The following is a 25,275-nucleotide window of genomic DNA, read 5'->3' on the forward strand; positions in this document are numbered from 1 at the left end:
AAGATTAGGACATTGAAGAGTTTGTGCAGTGGCTGGCTGGGTTTCTAGAAACTATGTGAAAGTTTGTAGAATAAAAAGTGTGACGTTTTGTGTGATGTAGTGTTCTCTTTTAGTTTTCTTTTCTGAGTTGTTTTTTAAGTTTCACTAAGGAAAACAATGAGCAAATGTATTGAACTCCAAATTAGTTTCACTGCCTGTGACATTGCTCTCTTTTTTGGTGTGATCTGTTGTTGTAACTTTCAGATTTTTTTATTCTCTTTCCAATTTGCCACTCCCTGTATCTTTCGGAAACATTTTCTTTCAGCATTCTTTCCCCTTAAATCACTTATTACAACAGACTGCTCATTGCCTGGCTAGTCTGAAAAAGGAAAAATATTACTTGGTACACGGTGTTACCTTAACTAATGACTGTTTTTGGTAAGGAGGATGATGACTGCTAAATGTCAAGTTCTTTGCACTGTGTTAGCCAGACTGGATTTAATAGCCTTTTATTAGCCATTTTGCTGCTGGTTTCCTTTGTTGCAGAAAAAAAATAAAGAATAAATGAGTCCTTGCATGCTTGATTTATCTCTAGGCAGTGTGAGTGTTGTGACTAGGATAGCATGAAATTCAGTGCAGACTTCTCACAACAGTGAAATTCAGAGGCTTATAGCCTCTGTCCAAGGTCCATCATGCTCTACAGAAGCAAATATTTCACTTTTACAAGATATTGGTTGTCCACTTTAATATAAAATTTCACTATTTGGTGTCTCATGGTGGCTTCTATTTAATGATAGATTATAATCATAATCAGATTAAATCAGTCACCAGTTTTCAAATCTTTAAATTAATGTCTTGTCATTTTTTAATGGTGACAACAGAGAATTTTTCTTCCCAATTTTTCCAAAATATTTTGAAAAATATGAGGGGCCATGTGTGTTCTGGTACACAGATAACCCTAGCAGGCCATTCAAAACTCAAAAATAAATAAATGTCACATTACATTGTCTGCTAAGATAAAGTAAAGAGCTAGAGCAGCAGGGTGATGGTGTGACATATGTAGATTAAAAAGCACATGGCCTATCAAAGCAGGATACCTTTTAAGGGATATTTTGCCACTCTTTGGGATAATAGCTAATTTGGGTTCAAGAAAGAAGTTTTGGTTTGATGGCATTTTGATAGACTCTCCAAGGAATTGGAGAAGTGATAGTATTTTTTTCTTACAGCCATAAATTGAATGAGAAAATTCAGATCTTTGACTTTGGTAAGGATCTCAGGCTCCAGTAAAAAGGGCCTAGGTAATTTAATTAATGTGTCAGTAGAAGGAGAGACTTATATCAGGCAAAGAGAACTGCAGACCTGTGACAGAGCTGTAAGAGCAGGGAGAGCAATTTGATTTTGTGAGTTGGTTGCTTGCTCTGGCCAAATTCATGACATTAACTTCTTGGTTCAATTTTATTGCCCTGGGAAAAGCTTAAGTAAATGCAAAAGCACCTATGTAGGGGGTAAAATAAATTAAAATGTTTCCTAGTTAGATGTTTATGTATAGCTAAAGGATGTTAACTTGTAGATTGGAGACTTAGTTATCAGGTGTGTAAATAATGGCTACCAGACAATTATTAAAGGTATGTAAATTACCTCTCTTAGTATGGTAACATTTATAATTTATTTAAACCAATTTTAAAAACTCAGGATATTGTATTTTTTCCTGAGTTCTCTATCAATAATCTAAATGCCTTGAAATTTCTAAAATGTTGATACATGTTGAAACATTTTTCTTGATTCAGTAAACAACAGTTTTGAAAACTTAGCCAGAAAATCCTCTAATCCTCCATTGTGATATGAGTATTTTCTTGGATATTTTATACTATGTCAGCTTTGTATACTTTCTGGAATAGATGTTTTCTTTTTGATATCCTCTATTTTACTTTAAAAATTTGGATACGTCTTGCATGGGAATAATTGAACGTAAGATTTAGAAAGAGAAAAAAATATGTAAAAGGAGTCTGGGACCAGTATTCATTAGAGATTTCTAATGAACAGTAATTTCTAACTGAACAGTAATTAATTGGCTGAAAGCAAGGTTTATTTAAGAAAAACAACAAAACAGTCCAGCCTTCAGTGTCAATCTTTATACTGGTCATATCTGTATAAAAGATATGTATCCATCAATAGGTGTAAGATAGATTTGTCTTTTGAAGAAATCTGTGGGATTGTCAAATACCTCAGATAGTACAGAGGAAATTTTCTGGTTTTGATGAAGTTGCAATGTGAACAACACTTAAAACAAATATGACAGGTAGGCAAGTGACTTGTGTACAGCCCTCACACTCAGGGATATTATGTAGGCCAGTTTTATAACTCCATGGTGTTTATAATCTCTTATTCATCAGAGAAAGAAATAAGAACTAGCTGTGGTTTGGCACTCACCATTTAACATAACCAAGTTGAATTCAAACTAGTTTTGTCTTTTCAATATTGGTAAAATTTTGAATTCCCACTGTACATAGAACACAAGCCAGATTACTTAGATGAGAGTTTTTAATTACCTTTAATTTACTTTTTTTACTCTGAATATCCACAAGGAATTATTTCTTAATAGTGCTAGAATAGAGCAAGTGCCTGTCTCGCATGTCAGACATTGTCTGTCACAGAATTTGTGTCCTATTTGGTTGGTTGGTTAATTAAATAACTTTTATATACTTACTGGCTTTTGCAGGCTGACTTCACTTTAAAAATACCTGTATTTCTCTGAAAGAATATTTCATTTTTCAGGAATCAGTCTTCTGGACAGTGTAAACAAAAAGTGTTTTTTTAAAAGAAGGCTATGATTTGAGTGGAATTAATTTATTTTATTTTTTTAACTTTGAAATTTGGAGGTAGTTCAACATGATGGTAGACCCATAAAATAAATGAGTTTTAACATTCAGACCCACATGTAAGAAATTTCTGAAAGCATCAGAATTTGTAAATCTTTTTTAATGCCTTTGGGTATTTAAAATTTGGGGTTTGTTTTGTTTTGTTTTTTTCTTGATTGGTGTCTCTCTCATTATGTAAATCTGTTGGTTTTAACTGCATAGTGATGAAGCTTCAGTGGGCAGGAAATAAAATGTTCTTTCAGTTCAGGCTTATCATCAGCTGTGTGGTTTGGACATGGGAAGGAGTTGTCCCTCCTGAGCCCAGAGCCCTGTGTAATCTCTCAGGAGAGATTTCAGCCACAGGACTGCTGCAGTAGCACAATATCTGACAACTGAGGAAACCTTACCAGTAGAAAATTTTTCACTTAAGTGCTGAGTTCTGGGTTTGTGACTTGCAGTCTTCAGCCTCTTCAGTTCCTGAAGTGTCTTAAGTGTTTGTGGAAATCCCAGCCACAAACTGGTGTTTGTATGCCTTTGGATCAGAGGGTATATTTGTACTTCTGACCACTCTTAGAACAGTGATCGTTTAACTGTGGGTCCAGAGGATTCTTTTGCAGTTAAGCTTAAAATTTGGTGATTAATATTTCTGGGAAATAATTTTTTCACAGGCTTTTAAGCCAAATATTTGACATAGCAGTGGTCTTAGTTAAGTGCAATATTACTAATTTATATTTCAAGTCATGTAGATGTGTTTTTTAGTAGTAGAAAAATTGTAAGAATCTTTTATTCAGAGCTGGAAATTATTTGGTAGATATATCTGGTTATTGAAAGTAAGATTTTTTTTTTAAATGGCTGCAGATAGAATTTTTTTATTATTTAGATTGCATATTAAAAGAAAATAGTAACTTTAATGTATTTAAGTAGTTGGTCTATTAAGTGTATTAATGCTAGTATATAGCTACTTGTTTTCTCCAACTTTCTCTTTGAATTTACAAAACAGAGATTGTACCCTTTTGCAGTAAAAAAAAAAAAAAAACCCAAACCAACAACTCAGAAACACCCTGTGAAGCTCCTTGGCTTTCTTTTGGCCAGCAGTAGTTGCTCATTCCTGCCCGTGGTCTTCACCATTTCTCAGAGTTAGCTGGAAAAGAAGCAAGGGAGGAACATTTGGTTTGTCTGAATCATTTCCCTGGTTTGGTGGCCTGGTGGTGATGTCTGAGAGAGGGGAGGAGCTGCCTCTTGAGCAAACCTGCTGCCTGCCCCTGGAGCCTCATTAAACCTCAGAGAAAACCATAAAATAAGCTGAATCTGTGATGCAGCTTGAAGGGGCAGGTTTGGGCAAACAGAGAGCTCTGAGTGCCCCTTCTAGAGAAAAAGCCCCCTTGCACTTTCCTTCCTTGCCAGGGATGCGAGTGCCACCAGCCCCTGCTCTGCTTCCCTGGGCTACTGCACCCACCTGCCAGAGCAAACCTGTGTTCTACCTCAGAAATGTCTGCAATTTGAACTGCCACAAATTAGTTTTTAATTGATGTCCCCTCTATTGAGTTGTTGTGCTAGGTATTTATTATGTGGATATTTTAAACCATCTGATATTCCTTAAAGGCAGGTTTGTACTTAATTGAATATTTTAGAGATAATTCTGGTATTTTCATGCTACTTTGGCAAGAGTAATCAAATGTTTGAACTTTTTTTTACATACACACTAGTCAAAAGTGTTTTTCTTAATGTTTGAGCTGAGGAAAGACCCCTTGAGAGTCCCCATTTGCTACTCTGTGTTGCTGGGCAGCTTGGCTGCTCTCCATGTGGCCCAAATGGTATTTATGTGGCCTGGGTATAGCTAGTTTGTATGGGGTAATTAAAGCAAGAATGTAAGTTGAAACATGTTCAAAATAGAAAAATCAGATTGAATTAGAACTTTAAAAATTGCATTACACTGTGAAGACTGAAGAAGGATAAACTTGTCTTTGATTTTATTCAGAAGTTACGGGTTTTGTATTATGAACAACATGGAAGTGTGTAAAAACATTCTGTCCACACGTTTCATATTTTTTTCTGGTATCTTCAGTATTGTGTCAATAGAATGGAATAATTACAGAGAGTTTCAGAAGAGTGCTTTCTAATTGATTGTTGGCTTAATGCTGCCAGTATTAGAACTGCTAGGAAGAGGGTGCATGACAATGCAAAATAGATGTGATCTCCTGAGGCTACTGGAATTAAAAATACTGACAAGACTAGTAAGATTTACTTGGAAATTTCAGATACATCCATAATTTTCAGCAATCCAGTTTTTCAAGCTGTTTTTAAAGATGGCCAATCAATTCAATTTAGGTAGAGAAAGAAGAAAAGAAATGTGCAGGGGAAGAAGTTGTAGGCTAGTATTGCTTAGTTCTACTTTTGCAATGTGAGGTAAGAGACAATGGGTATTGACTGAGTCAAGCTATGGAATATAATAAAAATGTATAAAGCCTAATGTTTATTATTAATCTTCTATTATTCTCTTGATGCATTCTATAAGGTAACTTGTGCATTCTGTAAGGTAGCTTGTCCCCTAATGAGCAGTAGCTGCAAAACTGCTTTTTGTTTATAATTTTGCTCTCTGTGTGAGAATGGACATGATGTAAGAGGAAGAGGGAAGCAATAATCAGTTCCCAGATGTTCTCTTCTCTGCATGTCATTAGGCTGGGTACTTTAAGGTTGAATGTCTTCTAGTAGCCACTTGCACTACACTTCATAGTGAGAAAACAACTTCTCCCAAGAGACAGGAACGCCCAGTTGCCTGCCTTGAGGCTGTCTGCGCTCCTGAGGAATGGGGAGATAAATATCAGGAGTCCTAAGGCCCCTGGTCCTCTGAGTGTTCTTTTACTGGAGCAGGAGGAGCTGGAAGCAGAGTCAGAAAGCAGCTAACTTATCTGCTCTTGCAGCCAGTTGTTAACCTCAGGAAGCAGAAAATTCCATTCCAAGAGTTGCAGCTTTTTCATTGAAGTGACCTGGGATTTTCCATGAAGTGGAAGGAAGAGCTGTTGCTTTGTCTGAAACCAGGAATCCAGTCTGCAGCCAAGTGATAGAGTGCCTGAATTTTTGTTGTTACTCTTTATGCAAGCCAACAGTGTTTCCATTTTAATAGTAAAATGCCCTTAGCATTCTACAAGAACAACTCTCCATGTAAATTCTAGCACCTCCAAGTCTATTGGAATCTAATATACCTGTCACTATTGGAAACAAATGGGAAGTACAAAACAGTTGGAAATATATTCCAACAAAATCTGCCTGGTGTATGGGGAAGAGTGACGCATAGATTTACAATGAATAAAAGCTTTTGAGTCAAATTTAGATGTTATTTTTAGATGCAGTAATTCCTTCAATTTTCCACATCCTTTGGCTTGATGTTGGTCCTGAATTGCAGAACTTCTTTTTGAATTGAAGGAAACAAAATGGGCATTCTTTAGTAAGGTCATTGGCATTTTAGATGCCGGATGTTATTTATTGGCATAATAAACATAATACAAGCTCACATGCACTGCATCAATGAGGATGCCTGCCCTGAGGAAAGTCCCTAAAACTTCAGTGATGGGGAAACCACTCTTTTATGCTGGCTCATTAGTTTACCTGTCCAGTTTGTTGGTTCATTCGGAGCCCTCTCTCTCACCCCTGTTTTCAGCTGTAGGGTCTTTGTAGCTGAGAGCTCAGCCCTGCTCTGATCCTCACCAAGCACAGGGTGCTCCTGTGGGAGAGGTGCTGAGTGGCAGAGTTAGAAAGAAGCTTAAGGCACTCTGGTAAAACACTGGTGATTATTCTGTGTTGGTTTGCAATTATGAATATGCGCACTATTTGCATCCTTTTTCCTGAGAGAACAAATCTGCTACAGAACAAAATCAGAGTTGTATTTTTCCCTACCCATAGCTATTTGAAGTTTTATGGTTTATTTCTTCTTAAATCTTTCAAGAGCTGCTGCTGCTGCAAAGAAAAAAAAAAAACAAAAAAACCCAAAAAAACCCCATGAACTTCAGTGTTTGAATTTTTTAAAGAAAAATTATCAGTGCTATTCTTCACTTAAAGGTGTTTGTTTCTGCTGAGCAGAAACTGGAAACAAACATGCTCAAGCTGAAATTTGGAATCAGACTATCTGATTTGGAAGCAGACTATTAGAGACTGTCTAATTTTCAACAGTGAATATAGTTTACTGCTAGAAGGACTAGCAAGCCATTAGATTTTACTTGATTAATGGTCTTGAATCACAATTTTATATATTTCTCAAAGGGATGGCTCAGCTCTGACAGCAATAATTGCCTTAAGACAGGAATTTCTCTGTTGTTGTGTGACTTATCTTGTGTGAGAGGTTCGGGAATGATAATGTTTCTTTCTGGCTTTCAGTTTTTTCCTCTGAGAATATCAGTATTTCATGGACATAGAGTTTAGAATTAAGCATCCCCGTGAGACAGAGAAGTGGAGAAACAGTATTTATTTTACAGAATGGTACATGGGAGGAAAATAAGACTAATTTATGACTGCATAACATCAGAATTTCTGTGGTCTTTTCACAGTAGTAATTCACAGGACTGCTAACTTTAAAAGCAAACAAAACTAGTGCATTTGTTTCAGTGGTGCATGCTGAGCCATAAACTAGCCAGCTTCATATTTTGGTGTCTTCTTTAGCCTGCTATAGAGGAGAAATGTAACTTTTTATTCAAAAGTCCAGTTGAAACTGCATATTCTTAAATATTAAAAAGGAAACTAAGAAAAGGTTGCATCTCCAACTGCCACTAGTCCTCTAAAATATTTCAATGTATCATAGCTCTTTACACAGACTGTGCCAAGCATTAGTTTGATCCAAGACCTTTGCTACCTCAGATTTGTGTGAGTGCAGCATGCAGATACAACTGTCGTGCTCTGTTTTATTGGGCATAGCACAAACACAGGACAAAACATCAGCCCTTTCCAAGGTCATTTCTGTGAAAAATAATCAGTAATGAAACATATGGCTGTGCTGTCAACAGCCTTTTCATTGTTTGGTTTCGGCAATAGATCCCCCTGAGAGAAATAAAGACAGATTTTGCCTCTTCTTGTAATTTCTCAGACTGCAGAAACAGCAATTGCATCTCTGAATTCTATCCATGCTGGTAAAAGGAGTGGGATTTAGTTGTGTTAGTTTGGTTTTGTTTTGGTGTTGTTTTTTTTTTTTTTTTTAAGATAGCATGAGAATTAGAAACCATTATAAAATAAAATTTCTAATTTCAAAATAATTTCTGTAGTGGATGAATATTGAAGGACTCTGAAAGTGGATAAGACAAAGAGCCACAATCACATCATGGTAAAATTTCCATGTATAATTTTTTGCAAGCATACAGACCTAAAACTTTGGAGCAGCAAATCCCACTTGAGTCCTTTTAATGGCACTTTTAATGGCTGGTTAGAAATATTGGTGACAAGGGCAGCAAAGGGATCTAAAGACTTAGTAAGACAATACTGTAGCATTTGATTGAATTAACATGTAAATGTTTTCCTTTCAACTGTAATGGCAAGATAATTGTTAGTTAAAACAAATCTTTAGCTCTTGGAGAAGGATATGTAATAAGCTCTGTGTTCACCAAAGCTGTAGCTGAAAAAATAGTTCTTAAGACATGTGAATTCAAAGTTCCTGTTAACAAATAATACATATTTGTGCAAATCAGATATTATTTTAATTAGATAATTGATATATCATCTAGACTTCATTATTTATATTTTCTGAAGCATGGGTTTATGATCAAGGCGAGTGCTGCCGAATGTTCTACATCCTGTTCAACAGATTTCAATATTTTTGTGGTCCTACCATTTACTTTTGGTACTGAAATTACAGTATACTAAGTACTATTCACTATGATGCACCCTCACTGTGTAAGAATAATGTTTTAATTTCCCATCTCAAAATGCAGTGGCTTTTTTATGTGCTGCATGCTAATGTACAGATAATAAAAATATCTCAATATAAATTAGAGAAAATTACATATTGTATGTAATAATTAGACTGGGGAAGATTAACCCAGAAAACGAAACACCAATAAAAAGAAGAATGATATAATTTTGTTTGTAAAAGAAGTTCTAGGGCTAAATCTGAAAAGGAGGCAAAAAAACACCCCAAAAACTTGGTTTCTCTAGTATTCCAACCAGTGTTACACTGCTAACAGATGATTACTGTAAGTAGTGCTGCAGCTGCAAGTAGGATTTGGTTTTATGTTTTTAAGTGGTGTCTGTGTCTTTGTTTGTTCAACAAAGTGACACATTTTTTTTACAAAGCAGTAGTTAAAGCAGCATTAAAGTGTCATTGACATCATCCAGTTACTCCACTGACTTGATTATATAACCTCTTTTGTGCAATTTTCATGCTCTGCTCCTTTTGAATGTTTTTACTATGCTGATGGCTGTTTTTCATTTCCTGCTGGGATGACCTTGAATAAAAAAAGAATAAGAATAAAGTAGACATAAGCAATGTAGCCTTGCTGGCATTTGCAGATCTTTTGTTCTGTATTGAGAAACATAGCAGTTTGGTGTTCAAGGTATAGGTTATTTCTGCTGAATAGTAATTCATCTGCAGTGGTTAGGAAAAAAATGTGTCTTATTTTGTTTTTTTGAGTTAGCAATGGTAAAATCATCTGGTTATGACAATTCCTACCTTACGAACACGTCGTAAAAGTGTTAAATGCATGATGGCAATTATGTAAACTTAAATTACTGATTTACCTTTTAAATCTAATAGATTTACAAATCTAATGTTTGTCTATTAATTTGCTCCCTTCCTTTTTTTTTTTAAAGGAAAATGAGATTAGCTAGTTTGCACCATTTTTCCAGATCCAGTATATATCACACAGCTGAAGGAATTTATTTTCCATTTTGTCACTTCTTGTTGCCAGTCAGCATTTCATAACTAGCCTTACAGATGTATGATTGCACTGTGTTTCACATAAGAGTCTTTCTCAGACTGTTTATATCACTCATTAGCAGAATGTCATGACCATGATAAATGCATAATTTTAAAACTTGCATTATTTCTCCCACTACCTCCTTTTAATTTATCAGATTAAAGTAATGAAGATTATATTACCATATACTTTACAATCACTTATAGAGAAAGAGGTTTAGCTTTAAATAGTTTTCACTGGACCTTTAAAAAGCGTCTACCTTCACAGCAGAGGTTGGACATTTGGGAACCTGTCCATTTTTAAAATACTTAAGACAGTAGTGTTCTTTCAGATTTTCTTTTCAGCTTTTACTGCTGTGGTGATTTTGCTTAGCTGAGGAAATAACTCTAAATTTTAAGTTCATTCATGTCTTGAATCGATGCTGGTGAACCCCTGAAACAAGGTAATGAGATACTTGCCTCCTTTTATTTTTGCTAATAGAAATCAGGATTTGGTTTTATTGGTAAATGCTTTAGTATTTTGCTGTCAAATGAGAACTGGTAATAAAAGTCATTAATGGGTCAGCATGGCATTTGAAACAGCGTATTTATGACTAAGTTGGTTTCATCCAAATTGCCTTTGTCTTGTCCAAAGCTAACAGATATACAACTATTTTCAATTTCAAGTATGAAATCAGATGCTTTCAATGACAGGCTAAAAAAAATGCAGCTCTTCAAAACTTCAGTTTAAATACTTTGTTCTAGTGTGCCAGTGGTAAATTTGCTTTATTCTGTATTTACAGATACTGGTTTTGGACTCACTCCTAGGATTAGGTGGTTTTAAGGAAAAATGTTTTATTTTACTTACTCTCCTTTTCATGTAGTGTTCTTTAGCATGAATGTGTGAATGTGATCTTTACACTGTGATACCTGGGAGCAATATGCTAGTCAATAGTCCCTAAAATAACTACAACAAATGTAAGTGCAATTTGGTGTTTAGGTTGATCTGTTGTTTGCATTTAGTGTTATTAAGCAAAGTAAGAGGATATTTTCATTTTTGGACTAGAAAAGCTTAAAACAGATCCTCGGAGATGAACAAATTATTAAAGGGATCTTCTGAAGTTGGGAAGTTTAGGCCATATGAAGTAGGTCTAACAAAAAAGTACTAAGTAAGACATAGCTTTATGTTGCACAATTGGTTGGTGTCAGTGCAACTAATGAGTGCTTGGTTTGACCAGATGTGTGTCTTCCTCAGCCTTAACAGTGAAAACAATTACAAATTTATTCTTCAGTGTGACAAGGAAATGGGATCAAAAGTCAATTTTTGTATTCATCTTTTTCAGTATCTATTGTATTTGTGAGGACCCTTGTGGCAGGAAAGAATGATGAATCTGACTCCATGTTCTCAGAAGGCTAATTAATTATTTTATGATACTATATTATATTAAAGAATACTATACTGAACTATACTAAAGAATACAGAAAGGATACTTACACAATGCTAAAAAGATAATAATGAAAACTTGTGACTTTCTCCAGAGTCCCGACACAGCTTGGCACTGACTGGCCATTGAGTCAAAACACACCAGAAATCCAATGAAACGATCAACTCTTGGATAAACAATCTCCAAACACATTCCACATGAGCAAAACAGAGGAGAAGCAAATGAGATAATTATTGTTTTCATTTTTCTCTGAGGCTTCTCAACTTCCCCGGAGAAAAATCCCGAGCAAAGGGATTTTTCAGAAAATGTGAATGCCTCAAGTATCGGGAGAGATATAAACAGAAGATCAAATTACACGTTGTGCTTAAAATCTTCCTTTTGCATATAGAATTCCCCTCTCAAGCATTTTTTAATAACAGGTGTCCAAAGCAAAGTTATCTCCCTTACTTAATCTAAGATTTTGGGGCTGTGTTGGTAATTCTAGATTTGAAATCTCTTTAATTGTCTCATTTCTGTGACATGCAGTGTGAGTTTTTTTGTGAATGTCCTGATGTTATGCTATGCATATATACAATATCTCCCAAGATAGATGTTTTTAATTACATTATCACTTAATACATTGTTTCTATATCCATGTTACAATTGGCTAATTATATGTGTATATATAGAGAAGGATGACTGTAGAGGAAGCAGTAGCATAACATGTTAAATTTTGGGTTTAATTTTTTTATTAAAGATCTTAGTATTGGATCATGACAAATTTTTTTTCTGACACAGATTAAAATTGAAAAAAATTAAAGCCATTTTTAGTATGCTCTCTAGCAATGAGGGGATCTCTGGGACATCCTCCAAGCTGTAATAAGTCACAGGATGCCCAGTTCTCAAGGAGAGATGAGAAGTGCATGGCTGGGTTGGATCAAACAGAGGAGAAGCCATGGTGGTTTTCCTACTGCTGCTCCAGCAGTTCTTTATAAGGAATTTTCACATTTGTCCTGCTTAGGATGACACTTTTTGTAATAACTGCTGACTAATGAGTGCTTATTGTCTGAGATCAGTAGGTTGCCATTGGTGGAGTGATGACTTGGACTGACCGGTTTTGGTGTGGAGTATGCACAATCTGCTCCAAAGGTGGCTGCCTTTTGAGGTGCATGATGAGAGCACATTATATGTTCTTCACAACCCTACTTTAAATCCATCTGACTTAGAGCAGTTAATGATTTTTCTGAATTTGATGAAGCAACAGAATCTTTAAGATTCAAGCATATGCAAAAAGGGACCTGAAATAATATTACTGAAATACGTGAAGTCTAACTCTTTATAAAAGTAATGAAATTATAATCCTTACCTTTCCACCCTGTATGTTGCTTAGCAATAACTAGAAAAAAAAGAATAAAGGAAAACTGCACTTTAGGCATTTTATATAAAATGTTGCACTTTTACATTCAGTACATGGTTTGATCTAAGCAAAAACAATCCCTTCTCTCATAGAGATTTCAAACAGAAACTTCTTTAATTAGTTCTTCTTGTAAGTTGCTTGATGTTTGAGGTCAATTTTGTACTGTTTGCTGTGTACCCTGTGTGACTGTCATATGTCCAAATATTTATTAAGGTCTTTAGTATTTACAAAGTGTTAATTTGTAAACTTGCAATGAATTCATATGGCCCAATGTTGCCATACCCCATTAGGATGTTTTAAGAGAGAAACCCTATCTTTCATTACTGCACACTGCCAGTGCAAGCTTTAAAGAATGTCCTGTCCTACAGTGCCAGGATATGCCATGGAAGCATTGGATCTCATGGGACAGCAATGGTTTTTAATTTTTATATACTTAGAAATTTTCACTGTGTTTAATTAAATAAAAATCTTTTTAAAAGTTAATTTTCAATGCTAAATTAGAAATAGTTTAAAATGGGCGCTGTAAAGAGCAGAGATAAATGGATGCTTTTAGCTCACATACAGAATTTATTAAGAACAGGATTAATTTTCATCCAGACAAAAAGTGTCTGCAGCACATTTCTCATTTGCTTTGTGACAGAAAAGGAAACATACACAAATACTGTATTTACTTCCATGCCATCCGTGTGGGCCTTAGGGATCTTCCCAGAGCCCTGTTCAGGTAATGGAATGCAGAAGCTGGCAAGGCCAGAGTGTGTGTGCACACCCTGCCTGGCACATGTCCTGGCCACGGCTGCTTGCAGGGCCGTGGGACCACGGCCATTCCCAGGCGCTGGAATGTGAATCTCAGGAGCATCCAATTGCTAAATTGACCGCCTGCTCCCTGGCACGTTCTTGGCCCATGCAGCCTCGCGCTCTGCCGAACATTTCCTGGTCATGCTCCATGGATTAGCGCAGAGCAGAGCTCCTGAGTGCAGCCAGGAATAAAATAACCCTTGAGAGTGTTCAGTTTGCTGGCCATCATGGATGTGTTTTGTTTGTTACTCAAGCAAGACATGCTTCAAAATGTTGGGCTTAGCTTCTGGGGAAGCCTGTGCAGCTAAAGTGGATTTTTCAGCTTGAATTATGTTGTCTAGCTACAATTTTAAGAAATAAATGTTTTCACTTTGAAACACATAGTAAAAGAGACAATCTGAATTAGGTGTAAGAGGTTTTTATTTTAAAAACCAAATGCATGACATTTAGTTTTGAATTGTTAGGCAAAAGTTTTTAAATACCCTAAAATGCAATGACATCATCACAGGTGTTTGCATTTCTTTAATTGGTCATTTCATTTACTGTTTAGAGATTAGGAGAGGGAAAGATGACAGTGACAACTGAGTGGCTTCCCTGAGTCTGCTGTTTTAACCTCCTGGTGCACTCTGGCCGGTCAGCGGGAGTCAGGCTTGCTCTGGTCCAAAGCACAGCATCCAGCCAGGATACGTCAGTTTGTCAGAGTGAAATGGGGAGCAGTGAACAAGGTGAAAGAGAATTGAATGGGTGGGGAACAGGCTTTTGTGAGTGAAAGTCATGTGGCACGGTTGGGCCGGAACTAGTCAGGAAAAAAGGGTCAAGAAACCTCATCATGCTGGTTGACCACACATTATTTCAGCAACACAAAATGCCTTTGAAGATCTGCTCCATAATGGCCTATTTGTGCTACCCATACTAATTTCTCAGTTTTAACACAGTCCTCATTCCTTCCATTCACTCTCCAAGGGGACAATTCTGATTGCTTTTGGGCTTTTGCTCTGAGCTCTTCTGTTCCCTGAAATCATTCTGTTATCATAAGCTGGATATGGTGTCTGTGCTGTGGGGGCATGGCATTTCTCTGATCACTGCCAATTCTGTTGGATGCAATCTTTCACTTCAATAAATAATCTTGCATATCTTTTTCCCTAGCAGTTGAAAACTTGGTTTACAGAGATTTCCTCTATTGTTTATGTGAATTGTATATACCACACCCCATAAACTAATGCATGCAATGAAAATTCTATTTCCTTTATCCACTTGTTTGTTTTCTTGTTGTATAGGGAAATTATTACAGTTTGACAGATTTCTTCTTTAGAAATCTTCAGTGGTTATGATTTAACTTTTATCTTCTAAATTTGTGAGTTGTTTAACTCTTTATTTTGGGGGGATTTTTGTGCTGAAAATTAATGAAAATACTTTGAGTGAAAGATAAATATTACTTCCTATGAAGGAGGAAATATTCTTTGAATGAATGGACCAAAGTTATAATCCTACATTTTAGTAAGGTTAACATTGTTTTTTCCCTCCAGTTTTAATTGTAGTACTGACTTTGAACAATACATATGTATTCTTCATAATTTTACTTACAGATACAAAATATACTGTGCTCTAGAGAAAATTTATGTGCTGTGTTTTATTGCAGCTCCTTTTTCTCATATTTTTATGTGGAATGAAAATGAATGGGTAGAATTTCAAACCTGATGTCTTCTTTAGCTTTAACAATATGAGAAGGCAATAGTGTCAGGAGTTGAGATAAGTATCACTATATATGATGTTACATGCAGCTTGGTACTGCATGCAATAATGCATGTAATTACTTTGCCTGGTGTTCCTAATCCCCAGATATCCTTAAGAGTTACTGCAGAGTAGATTGGATACATCAAAATGGGGTTGATTTTGCTGCTGACCCAGGGGGCTGGCTCCTTGCTTGCATTCATGAAAGTTTTAAATTTTTATTTATTGCCTTTGCGCTGATGTAGGGAATAGGCCTACTTGTCATATGGATGAATGTACATTATTTTATATCTAAAAAAAGAGGGTTTTAGGAGCTAAATATTGCTAGTTGTAATGGTAATTTGAGGCTTTTGAGAAACACTGTTTACGATATTCCATTCAAGAATATTGATTTTTTGCACTTTTGAATATTTTAATCAAAACTAAAATGCTCTTTCGGAACAAAATAAGCTTTCAGATAATCTAGAAAAATCAAGAAAAGTAAAGTGGTATGTCATGTCCAATGATTCTTACTGAGGGATCTGCTGTATCTTCTCTCAGTGCAGGATATGACATTCCATGGTTGTTTGGAATATCTTGGCACCTGAGGTTCAGAGGCAGCATCTCCTTCTCATCAGGAATGTATGTGTATGACACATGAAACATCTGAGTGATGAGCAAAACAATGCTATTAAAGTAGAACTAAATAAGTGCTTTTGTGAAGAACAAGTTAGGGTTTTGAAAATTTGTGTTTCTAAATCTGGAAATCCTCAGTTTGCTGAATGTTGTGTAAAGGGGCTTTCCAGCGCATCTACTGGCAGTTTAACTACACATCTAAAGAAGAGATAGGGGTTTGCATCCCTCGTTTACTCCAGTCACTGATCAAGTATTTTGGTGGAGTGTAATGCAAACAGAACCACCTGTCTAATCCTTTCCCTGCAATGAACAGTAGGCCACATCCTAAACCACTAACATAGAAAAAGTCCTTCTGAGGCCATTATTCCAGAGCTGAACAAGTCCTGATGGGTGGATTCATAAGGAATGATGCTTAAGTATGTTCTTCATAAAAGACTTCAGAGAACGATTCCTGCCATTAGTGCAGCCTCAGCCAGTGGGGTTGTATGGGATTGGGATGCAGCTGATTGAGTTTTGTCTACTCTTCTGTATTTCCTTTAACCAAATTGCAGAGAGACTTTTGTTAACATATTACCTGTGAAAATGCAGAGCACATTTGTTTTAATTGAGACCAGGCATGGTGCAAAGATTACAGTTGTGACACATTTGTGAATCCTCTCCTAAACTTGTCAAACAGCCTTTGGAATTGTTTTGCTTTGGTTGTGTTGTGTTTTATGGACAGAAGCTGGTCAGTCATCACAAAAGACTTGTGCTTAGTTCATTTTTTCATACTAAAAAATACTAAGCTTTTTTAATAACATGGGTTTTTTTTTCTTTTTTTATTCTACAGAGATCTGAGGTTTAATAGGATTAAAGAAATCCAGCCTGGAGAGTTTAGAAGGCTTAAAAACCTGAACACACTGTAAGTCCTTTTTCAACCCTAAGACCCTTTTCCTTTTGACTTAATAAGATCAATTTGATAATGTGTCATATTTGCTTACTTTTCACAGGTAAGTAGTCTCATAAATTTGAGCTGTAGCATTGACACAGATGGGAGAAGTGGGGGTTAAGACCAAAATATCTGAAGGCAAAAACACGTGTATGTTTATCAAAATAAAAAGAAAATTATTTGCATACTAGTATTTTACTGATATACTTTAATTGAATTTCATGAAAAAATGCAGACCATTTTTTATTGTAACTTTTTTTTTTTGACAGGGTGCTAAATTGTTGGGGTTTTTTTGGGGTTTGGGGTTTTGTTTGTTTATCTTTGTTGCTGTTTTTATGGGTTAGGGTATTTTTTAATTTATTTTTTCGCAATTCTGTCTAATTTTTTCAGGTTTTCACCTGCAAGATAGTGGTTGGGCAGCTGTAAGCACACTTTTTTTCCTCTAACATATACTCTTCAGGGAAAAAGCATTTTCTATATAATACTATATTGTCCCTGTTTTTACACTTTTTCCCCCAAGTGTTTCTTTATGTTAAAATAAATGGTTATTTATTTCTTTTTGTAGGCTTCTAAACAACAATCAAATCAAAAGAATTCCTAGTGGGGCATTTGAAGATCTTGAAAATCTGAAATATCTGTAAGTTAAATGAAATGTCACTTCACTGTGTTAACAGCTTCTTCAGTGAGAAAGTTCTAATCTGACATGGTGATATCTGACCCACTATATCAGGAGATAAACTGCACTGAAAGTCTGTGAAATGAATTTATGGGTGGGGGCAACTGTTTTTCTCTAAGTTATTGCTAATAAAAGACTGCTCTCTGCAGACAATCCATTTTAAAGGACTTACTAGTTGCTGTTTATTATATACAACTTATAATTTAAGAAGGGATACATTGAAAGGTGAAGGAAACCACCTCTTCAATTGTTCACTGAAACCTTCACACAGGTACTTTTTGTCTTTTGAAAAGTGATTCCAAAGTAGCTAGGCCAAAGGTTGTGTCAGCAGAAGCTTGTAACTTATCTAAGCTTATTAACTATCCCTAAATTTGTCACTGAATTCATAAGTGAAAAATTCAGTCAAACCCAAAATACCAGAGTATGTATATGATTTGCTGTTCCAGGTTTTCAGTCAGCCTGTATATTTTAAGCCTAACTTCTCTCATTTTTAACAAACATACCAAGGTTATTAATTATATGAATAAACAAAAGGTATCAAAATGTTATTTTTGTCTGTATAATAAACTAAAGCTGCATAGTTAGTTGTCATGGATTCTCAGCTCTAGTTTCTGGAGACGACCTTATGGATTGTCATTTAGAAAAGTTTCACTCCATTGTCTTGGAGTATTGATTGATGGTTACTTGAATGACATACAGAAGAAATAGGTCACATTGAGATTTCATTGCTTCGGAAACAATTCAGATGCTGAAATTTCCATGCAGTTTCCAAGAATACAGCCATAAGACCTCTAAGGAGGTGGGAGCAGGGAGAAAATCACATAAATTTGTGCAGACACATTTGCCTGTTTTTCCAAGTTGTGCTTGATAACGTTTCCTGCTCTCCTTTTTATGTGTATCGTCTTTCAGTAATGAAATTGTTTAATATCTACACAACAGGAGGGAAAAGACTATTGAACAGACTGTTGCCAATGAATGATTAAAGTCCATGATGATTGTATTTGTTACAAGAAATGTCTGCATGTAGTAGTATAGTACATAGGGTTTTACTATGTGAGGTTTTCTAAACTTCTTTCCATAGTCAGCAACTGTGCAAAGATTTTTCTTGACTCTTATTACTTTTTTGTTTTCATATGCTTGCCTATGCCTAGCTGTAGTAAACGTGAAATAAAGCTTAACAATGCAGAATGTTCAGTTCAATGAAAAAGTGAAAAAAAGATAACGGAACTCTGATTTGTTTTCATATACGTGTAGTAATGGCTGTCATTCTCTGTATTATTAAGAGGAAGATATTTTATTTTCCTGTTGTTCCCCAAGAAATTTAAATATAAAGTTCAGTGTGGTAATTTTTTCAACTGCAGGGAGCTCTTTAAAACTGTCCTTTGTTTTGAAAAAATAAATGAAGGTGTTTTTTGCCTGTTTCAAGGGCTGTGACAATGTTTAAATTGAACAGCCTTAAAGTTAAAAAATTTCTGGTACTGGTCAGGTTATCAATACAGAAGACTTAGATGTAACAAATCAATACTGTTCAGCAGTTAAAGTTTCAGCTGAGTTACTGAATGCTAACTGTATTCTATTAAATGAAGGGAATAAATCAAAACATTTCTTTCCAAAAGGATTCACTGAAGTAGAAATCAGGGGGTAGAGATGGTGCAAATGTTAGAAATACTGCTCAGATTGTACTATTATGAAGTCAAATCACCTGGACAAGTTGAGATTTAGTATCATCTGGTCCTGTTGATATTTGCAAACCTAACTTGTACTGTCATGTTTCATAAAACTAGATCATTGATCCATGATGTTACTTCTGTTCTTATGACAACTTGTACTGGATTGCATGTGGTTCTGAAAATGTATAATTCCCTGACTAATTTTAAAAAACCTGTGATTTCTCAGTATCCCTGATTTAGCAAAATGTGAGTATATATAAATATAAAATCTATAACAATTAGTAAACATGCATATTTAAAACTAAAACCAGTCACAATTATATATTTTTATATAAAATATATAAAGTATATCACAGTGTATTTATTTTTTTTAAAGCCAGTCACTGAGAGATAGATGTTAAGATCTGTTCCTGTATGACTGCTGAAGATCAGCTATTGCACTTTCAAACAAAATTTTTTTCAACAGGATCTAAATCAGGATTTTCAGATGCTTCTTTGTACTATCCCTTTCTGAAGTTGAGCTTTTAGTTTCATGAGGAGTGTATGTTACCACAATTATCTGTATGAAGAACACATTTTGATGAAGAGTAATATTTTGTCAATTTTCTCTGCATTAAAAGTATTCATCACTGTAAAACTTGGTCTTTACATCATCAAAAGAAAACTGTGCACATAATTTTTTTACATTTTTTTAGGATCTTTTATTGTCTTGTTCTTTATGTAATTGAAATTCTGGCAATTACAAAGCAGTTTTGTGTGATTTTGCTGTGCTGTTTGTGGTAATAATTTGGTTTTGTATTAATATACTAAAGGTTGGAAAAAACAAAATATAATTATTGTTTTGTTGTGAAATCAAGAGGATACTTTTTTTTTCTTTTTCTTTTTCTTCTTCTTCTGATTCTCTGCTTTTCTGTCCATCTGTCTTTACTCCATATACTTCAGTGTTGGCAATAAAGCTCTTTAGTAAGCTTCCCACCCTTATAGTGTAGATGCAGGTAAATTTGTGGAAACATGATAGGATAATTCTTCCTAAGCCTAAAAGTCAACAGTTTATTCTCCAAGAGAGAAGATAGTTGGGAATTGAAAGTAGGCACATTATTACCATTGCAACATGTAGAATACTAGAAGATTTTGGAATCAGAAGTGGAAAAAATGAATGTGAGTTAAAAAAGGAAGAAGTCAGGAGGAGATAGGGAAAAATTTATAATACAGGTTAGCAATTAAAAACCTTTCCAGATAAGGAGAACATATATTGGACATTTACAGAGCAGTGAGCTAGAAGATAACATGAAGGAAGTGAAAGCAATAAAACTGGGGAATGAAATTTGTCAACAATGTTGTATATTGGCCTGGTATGAAATGCATAGATGAGGAAACAGACATTAAAGTATTACCATGAGCATATCGTAAATGGTAATTTGTAAGACTTATGAAGTGTGTCAGTTCCAGAAATGCCAACAGGGAGCATGCAAATTTTGTTTTGTGTCTGGTGAATAAAGTAATAATAGGAGAGGTTGTGTTTGAGATTAGGTCTCATTTCCTTCCATACCTTCTGCCACTCTTGCTGTCTTGGCCATGTTACTTGGTCCTCTGGGCACCTCCAGTGGTTCCAGAGCTCTTTTCTTTTCAATTCATGTTGCTGGTTCCACTCTTCTTCGTGTTCCTATGTACACCTGTCTTTGGGTGTCTATTTACTTGTGAGATTTAATGCTGCAATGCTTGTTTCTTTTTGCCTTTTCCCCCTCCAGTTCCAAACAAATATATCTGAATCTTACTTTCCCAGAATCACATGATTTTTAATATGGCCCATTAAAAAAAGAAAAAAAGAACCCCCCCAATAATATCCTCATAATCTAGCAGGCTTGTTAATTAAAGCTACTTTTTCTCCAAATTTTCTGGTAACTGATTACCTATTTGTTCATTTCTGAAGTATATGACAGTACCTCTGATCTCTAGCAGCCTTGCTTGCATTTCTGGAAAAAAAATGCCTTTTTTTAAAAATTTCTAAAAATAGATATTAATAATTGTCCAAAAATAATTTAATGTCATAATATATCCCTGTTCCGTTTCAATCCACTTTATTCATCTCCTGTAAAATTCTAATATTCAGTTCTGTAAGAGAGCCTTTAGGTAAATTAAATGATAAATCATTTTTTCCCTCGTTGTACTACATTTGTTTTCTGATAATGTAACTGAGATAAATTCCGAGAATGTTTGTTAAAATTTAAGAATGTTTACAAAGCTTTACTTCTAAACACTGTATGTGCATGCTGCCATTTTAGAGGGACAAATTGTTTTTGTGAATGATACTTATTTGTACTTTGTATTCTGACATGTCTCTGTCCATTAGACAAATAATTATATGTCTTTCTTTCTGTTGTCCTCAGTGAAATAGCTACACAATTAAATGGAAGTTTCATTTGTCATAGGATGTGTAGCCTGAGGTTGCTGGGATTGAAGGGAGGATATGGTTGACTGAGGTTGGTTGAGTTTCCTGCAGCTGAGGGTTTTCTGGTCAGAATGGAAAAAGCTGTGATTTAAAGCTGAAAACACCAAATAAAGGCTCACTGCAGTGGCTTGGTGAGAACTCTAAAGGCTGCTCCCTTCCCTGCAGTATGCTGGTAAAAGCCTGCAGTACTACAGGCCTTATCCCAGTCTAATTCAACTCTGATTTTAACTCTCTGCCTCTTTCTGTCTGCAGAGAGTAAATAAAAGTTATATGAATGGTTGTGGTAAAACTTTTTAAAAAATCTGATGAATTCAGATTTTTTGAATAAAATTGTTGAAATGCCAGAAAGAGATGATTAACTGAGGGCAGTTTTCAAAACTGTCTAAGCCCACTTTGGTTCTCTGGTCTGACCAGAAGTACTGAGAAATAAGAGGGATTTCCACACTGCCAAGTGAAATTAAGTGTATTAAGATAAATAACTTCAGCTGATCAGTCCTCAAAATTTTCTGTGGAGTCAAAAGGTGTGTTTAAAATTCTCACAGGAAAATAAGATAGGAATTGAATATCAGAGAGGAAAATTAAGGAGAGAAAATCATAATGACTGTGATCCTCAAATGAATTGGTAAATCTGAGCCAAAACAAATATTTTAATACTCATGAAATATTTTTTTTCAAATAGAATAAAAACCAATTCCACATAAAAAAGTCACTGTTTTCAAATTATTTTAAAAGTTTTTACAGTAATTTCACAAGACAGTAATTTTTTTTCTGGTTTTGAATATTTTAAAAACTTCAGAAATTTTTATTTCCATGCTACCTGCTCTTGGAAGAATTCTGCTTTTTTTTTCAGATGCATATCTATGTTAAAAAAGCACACAGAAATCTCTGTATATTAATGTGTTGGATTGTCAACAAGCAGTGCATTGGAAGTTAATTTAGATTCAAAGGAAGGATGCTACTCCTTATTGTTCCCCAAAGTTGTCATTAGTTTAATATCAAATACCTACAACTTCTTTCCTTGTTAGGGCCTATTGTGAAATGTTGCCCATTGTCACATCAGTGTAAAAACTGCCACCACCTCCAGCAGAGCCAGTATTTTTTCTTTTGCACCAAAAGGAGTTTGCAATATTTCCAGTAAGTTACTGAAGACTGTAATAGAAAACCCAAAACCACTACTAATAAGATGCCTGCTAATAAAGTCATTTGTGGTACAAAGTCTCTTCATCCCCTTTCCATAGAAACCCATGCCTGATTAACTGAGTTTCAAATCATTTGTCAAATAATTGTGAAAAAGTTCTTAACCACAAACCTGTGCCTATCCTAACACAAAAAGAGTGACTGACACTGAACCCCCAAAGTATTTTCATTTGCTGCCTCCATGCAGAAACTGCAGTCATCAGCCAAACTGATTTTTCTCCAATACCCCTTCACTAAACCATCCTTGCTGCTAAGAGCATGATGAACATGAGCACATACACTGATCCTTCCTGATTTATTTTAATTCCATAAAAAAGGTGTAGACAACACATATGATCATACTGATACTCTGCATGTGTATTTGTTTATATTGTTGAGTATCAATGGGGACCTAATGTCCATCTTCTGCACAGTGATAAAGCAAATATACAGTGCTGCTTTATGGATGTGATACCAGTATTATAACTTGTATTTTTTGTGAATATTCCAAAGGTGACACAGGCGGAGTTACAGAAATTTCTCACTGTTTGTTCTCCAAGTCCAGTAAAAGACCCACTCTCTCCTAATTTGAATATTTGTACCAGTATTCAGATGAGTATTTTAAAGAAATCAAGAAGCCATCCCTGGTGTGTTCTGGTAAAGGCACCTCTAATGCAATTCTGTCCCATTAAGTTGAACTTATTTTGACTTTTGGCAAACCAATCAAGACAAAGGGGACAAAAATCCAGTAAGTTCTGCTATGAGCACTGGAAAGCCCAAGTCCATCCGGGTGTGAGCCTCAGGGTCTTCAAGGCCCCAGACTTATGTCATTTGGGATGAAATCTCAAGGATGGAGTATTTTTATGTTTTTAGTTTTTTATCTGTATTTTTTTTTCTAATATGTAGTTGAAAAACTGTCTTCACGTGTCAACTTAATTCTTCTTTTCCACCTTCATGTAGCTCTTGTTTGTGTACTAATATTACTGATTGTTTCTTGTTTCAGCTATTTGTACAAGAATGAAATCCAGTCAATTGACAGGCAAGCATTTAAAGGACTTGCCTCTCTAGAACAACTGTAAGTGCCTTTTCTCTTCTGTGCTGTCATCTCCATGGTTCCCCTGCAGAGGAAAAGTGCACGCCTTGATCCATACATCCTACCTGCATGCTCTGCACGTCTACACCCCTGGGTTGGGCAGAAAGCCCCTTAATCATTTGCATGTGAAAAAACCACAATTGATCTCTGTGTCAAGTTCCTCATTTCTATGTGTGTCTTTTTTTTGTGATTTGCATTCCTGATGTCCCTATACATTGTTACATAGCTTTAACAAAGGAGAATTATTGTGGAAGATGTTGAAAACTAATGTGTTTTGCTTAGAGATAGATTCTGCTTTAATTTCTGCAGGTTTTTATTATATCTCACTTCCTTTCACTGCAGCAGTTACTTTGTTTTATACGGCATAACTAAAGTTGAATTAGCCTCTGCAAGTTCAACCCTGTTTTGTTATACTTTGAAACAAGAATAGTTTTTAAAATAAAAACCTTGCTATAATTTATATGTGTTAATCATTGCCATATACAGATACAGATGTTTAAAAAGTAGGAAAGTTCATCATTTGCAATGTAGATGTTTCAGTAATGTCCTCCAGACAGATTGATTAAAATCATACTTCTTTTCCTGGATAATGAAGAATAATTTCTAAAAAGAATGAAGAATACAGTCCTAAGCATGACAAAACCCAGTTGTATTGATTCCATTAAGTTCAACTATGTTTTGTTGTATAATCACTGTAGGAGAGACATTGAATTGCTGGCATGAGTCCAGAGAAGGGCAGTGAAGCGAGTGAAGGGGCTGGAGCACAAATCCTGTGAGGAGCAGCTGAGGGAGCTGGGCTTGTTTAGTCTGGGCAAAAGGAGCCTCAGTGGAGACCTCATTTCTCTCTACCACTGCTTGAAATGAGGTTATAGTGAGCAGGGGAGTGGTCTCTTCTCCCAGGTAACAAGTGACAGGAAAAGAGGAAATGGTCTCAAGTTGCGCCAGGAGAGGTTTAGATTGGTATTAGAAAAAATCTTTTCATGGAGAGGGTGGTAAAGCATGAAACAGGCTGCCTTGGGAAGCAGTGGAGTCACACTTCCTGGAAGTGTTCAAGAAACGACTGGATATGGCACTTGAGGTCATGGTTTAGTGATGAACATGATAGTGGTGCTAGGTCGATGGTTAGACTTGAAAATCCTAAATGTCTTTTCTAGCCTTAACAATTCTATTACTCTATGTTCAGAAAGCATTGCTTTACATTCATTGTGATAATGTTTAGAAAAAGGAAAAAAAAAGTAAACGTATAGTTGCTTCACAGTTTGACTACCAAATAACAGCAGCAAACTAATGAGTTTTGTAGTGTATAAATTGGGAGCTGAATATACATTTTTAAACTGATGAAAGATATCAGTGTATTACAAGTGTTCTCCATGTACCAGTTTCCTTGTTACTGTAAGCCTCTAATGGATATTAGTAGACACAGAGTATATATGAAATAAAATGACACTTTATATGGGTACAAAATCATAGATGCTCCTTTTAGAGTGCAATAGGCCTTTTGAAGGAGGAACTTCTATGTAAAACAGAAGTGTTAATTATAAAAAGTATTTAAATATGTATTTTTTCCTTAATGCCTTTCTATTCCTTCTC

At 35.4% G+C, this 25,275-nt stretch overlaps 1 protein-coding gene across 2 annotated transcripts in view; it reads left to right on the forward strand.

The window, feature by feature from the left end:
• PXDN (peroxidasin) overlaps positions 1–25,275 on the forward strand; it is an 81,825-nt gene that overhangs the window by 8,926 nt on the left and 47,624 nt on the right. Inside the window, exons 2-4 of one of the 2 annotated variants that reach the window (XM_059467940.1) lie at positions 16,523–16,594; positions 17,187–17,258; positions 23,596–23,667. In XM_059467940.1, the coding sequence (XP_059323923.1) occupies positions 16,523–16,594; positions 17,187–17,258; positions 23,596–23,667 (216 nt within the window). The remainder of the gene's footprint in view (positions 1–16,522; positions 16,595–17,186; positions 17,259–23,595; positions 23,668–25,275) is intronic. The other variant, XM_059467941.1, reaches the window with a different exon arrangement.

The sequence above is a fragment of the Ammospiza nelsoni genome, chromosome 3, assembly GCF_027579445.1.
Source record: "Ammospiza nelsoni isolate bAmmNel1 chromosome 3, bAmmNel1.pri, whole genome shotgun sequence".
In the NCBI taxonomy this organism is placed as follows: Eukaryota; Metazoa; Chordata; class Aves; order Passeriformes; family Passerellidae; genus Ammospiza; species Ammospiza nelsoni.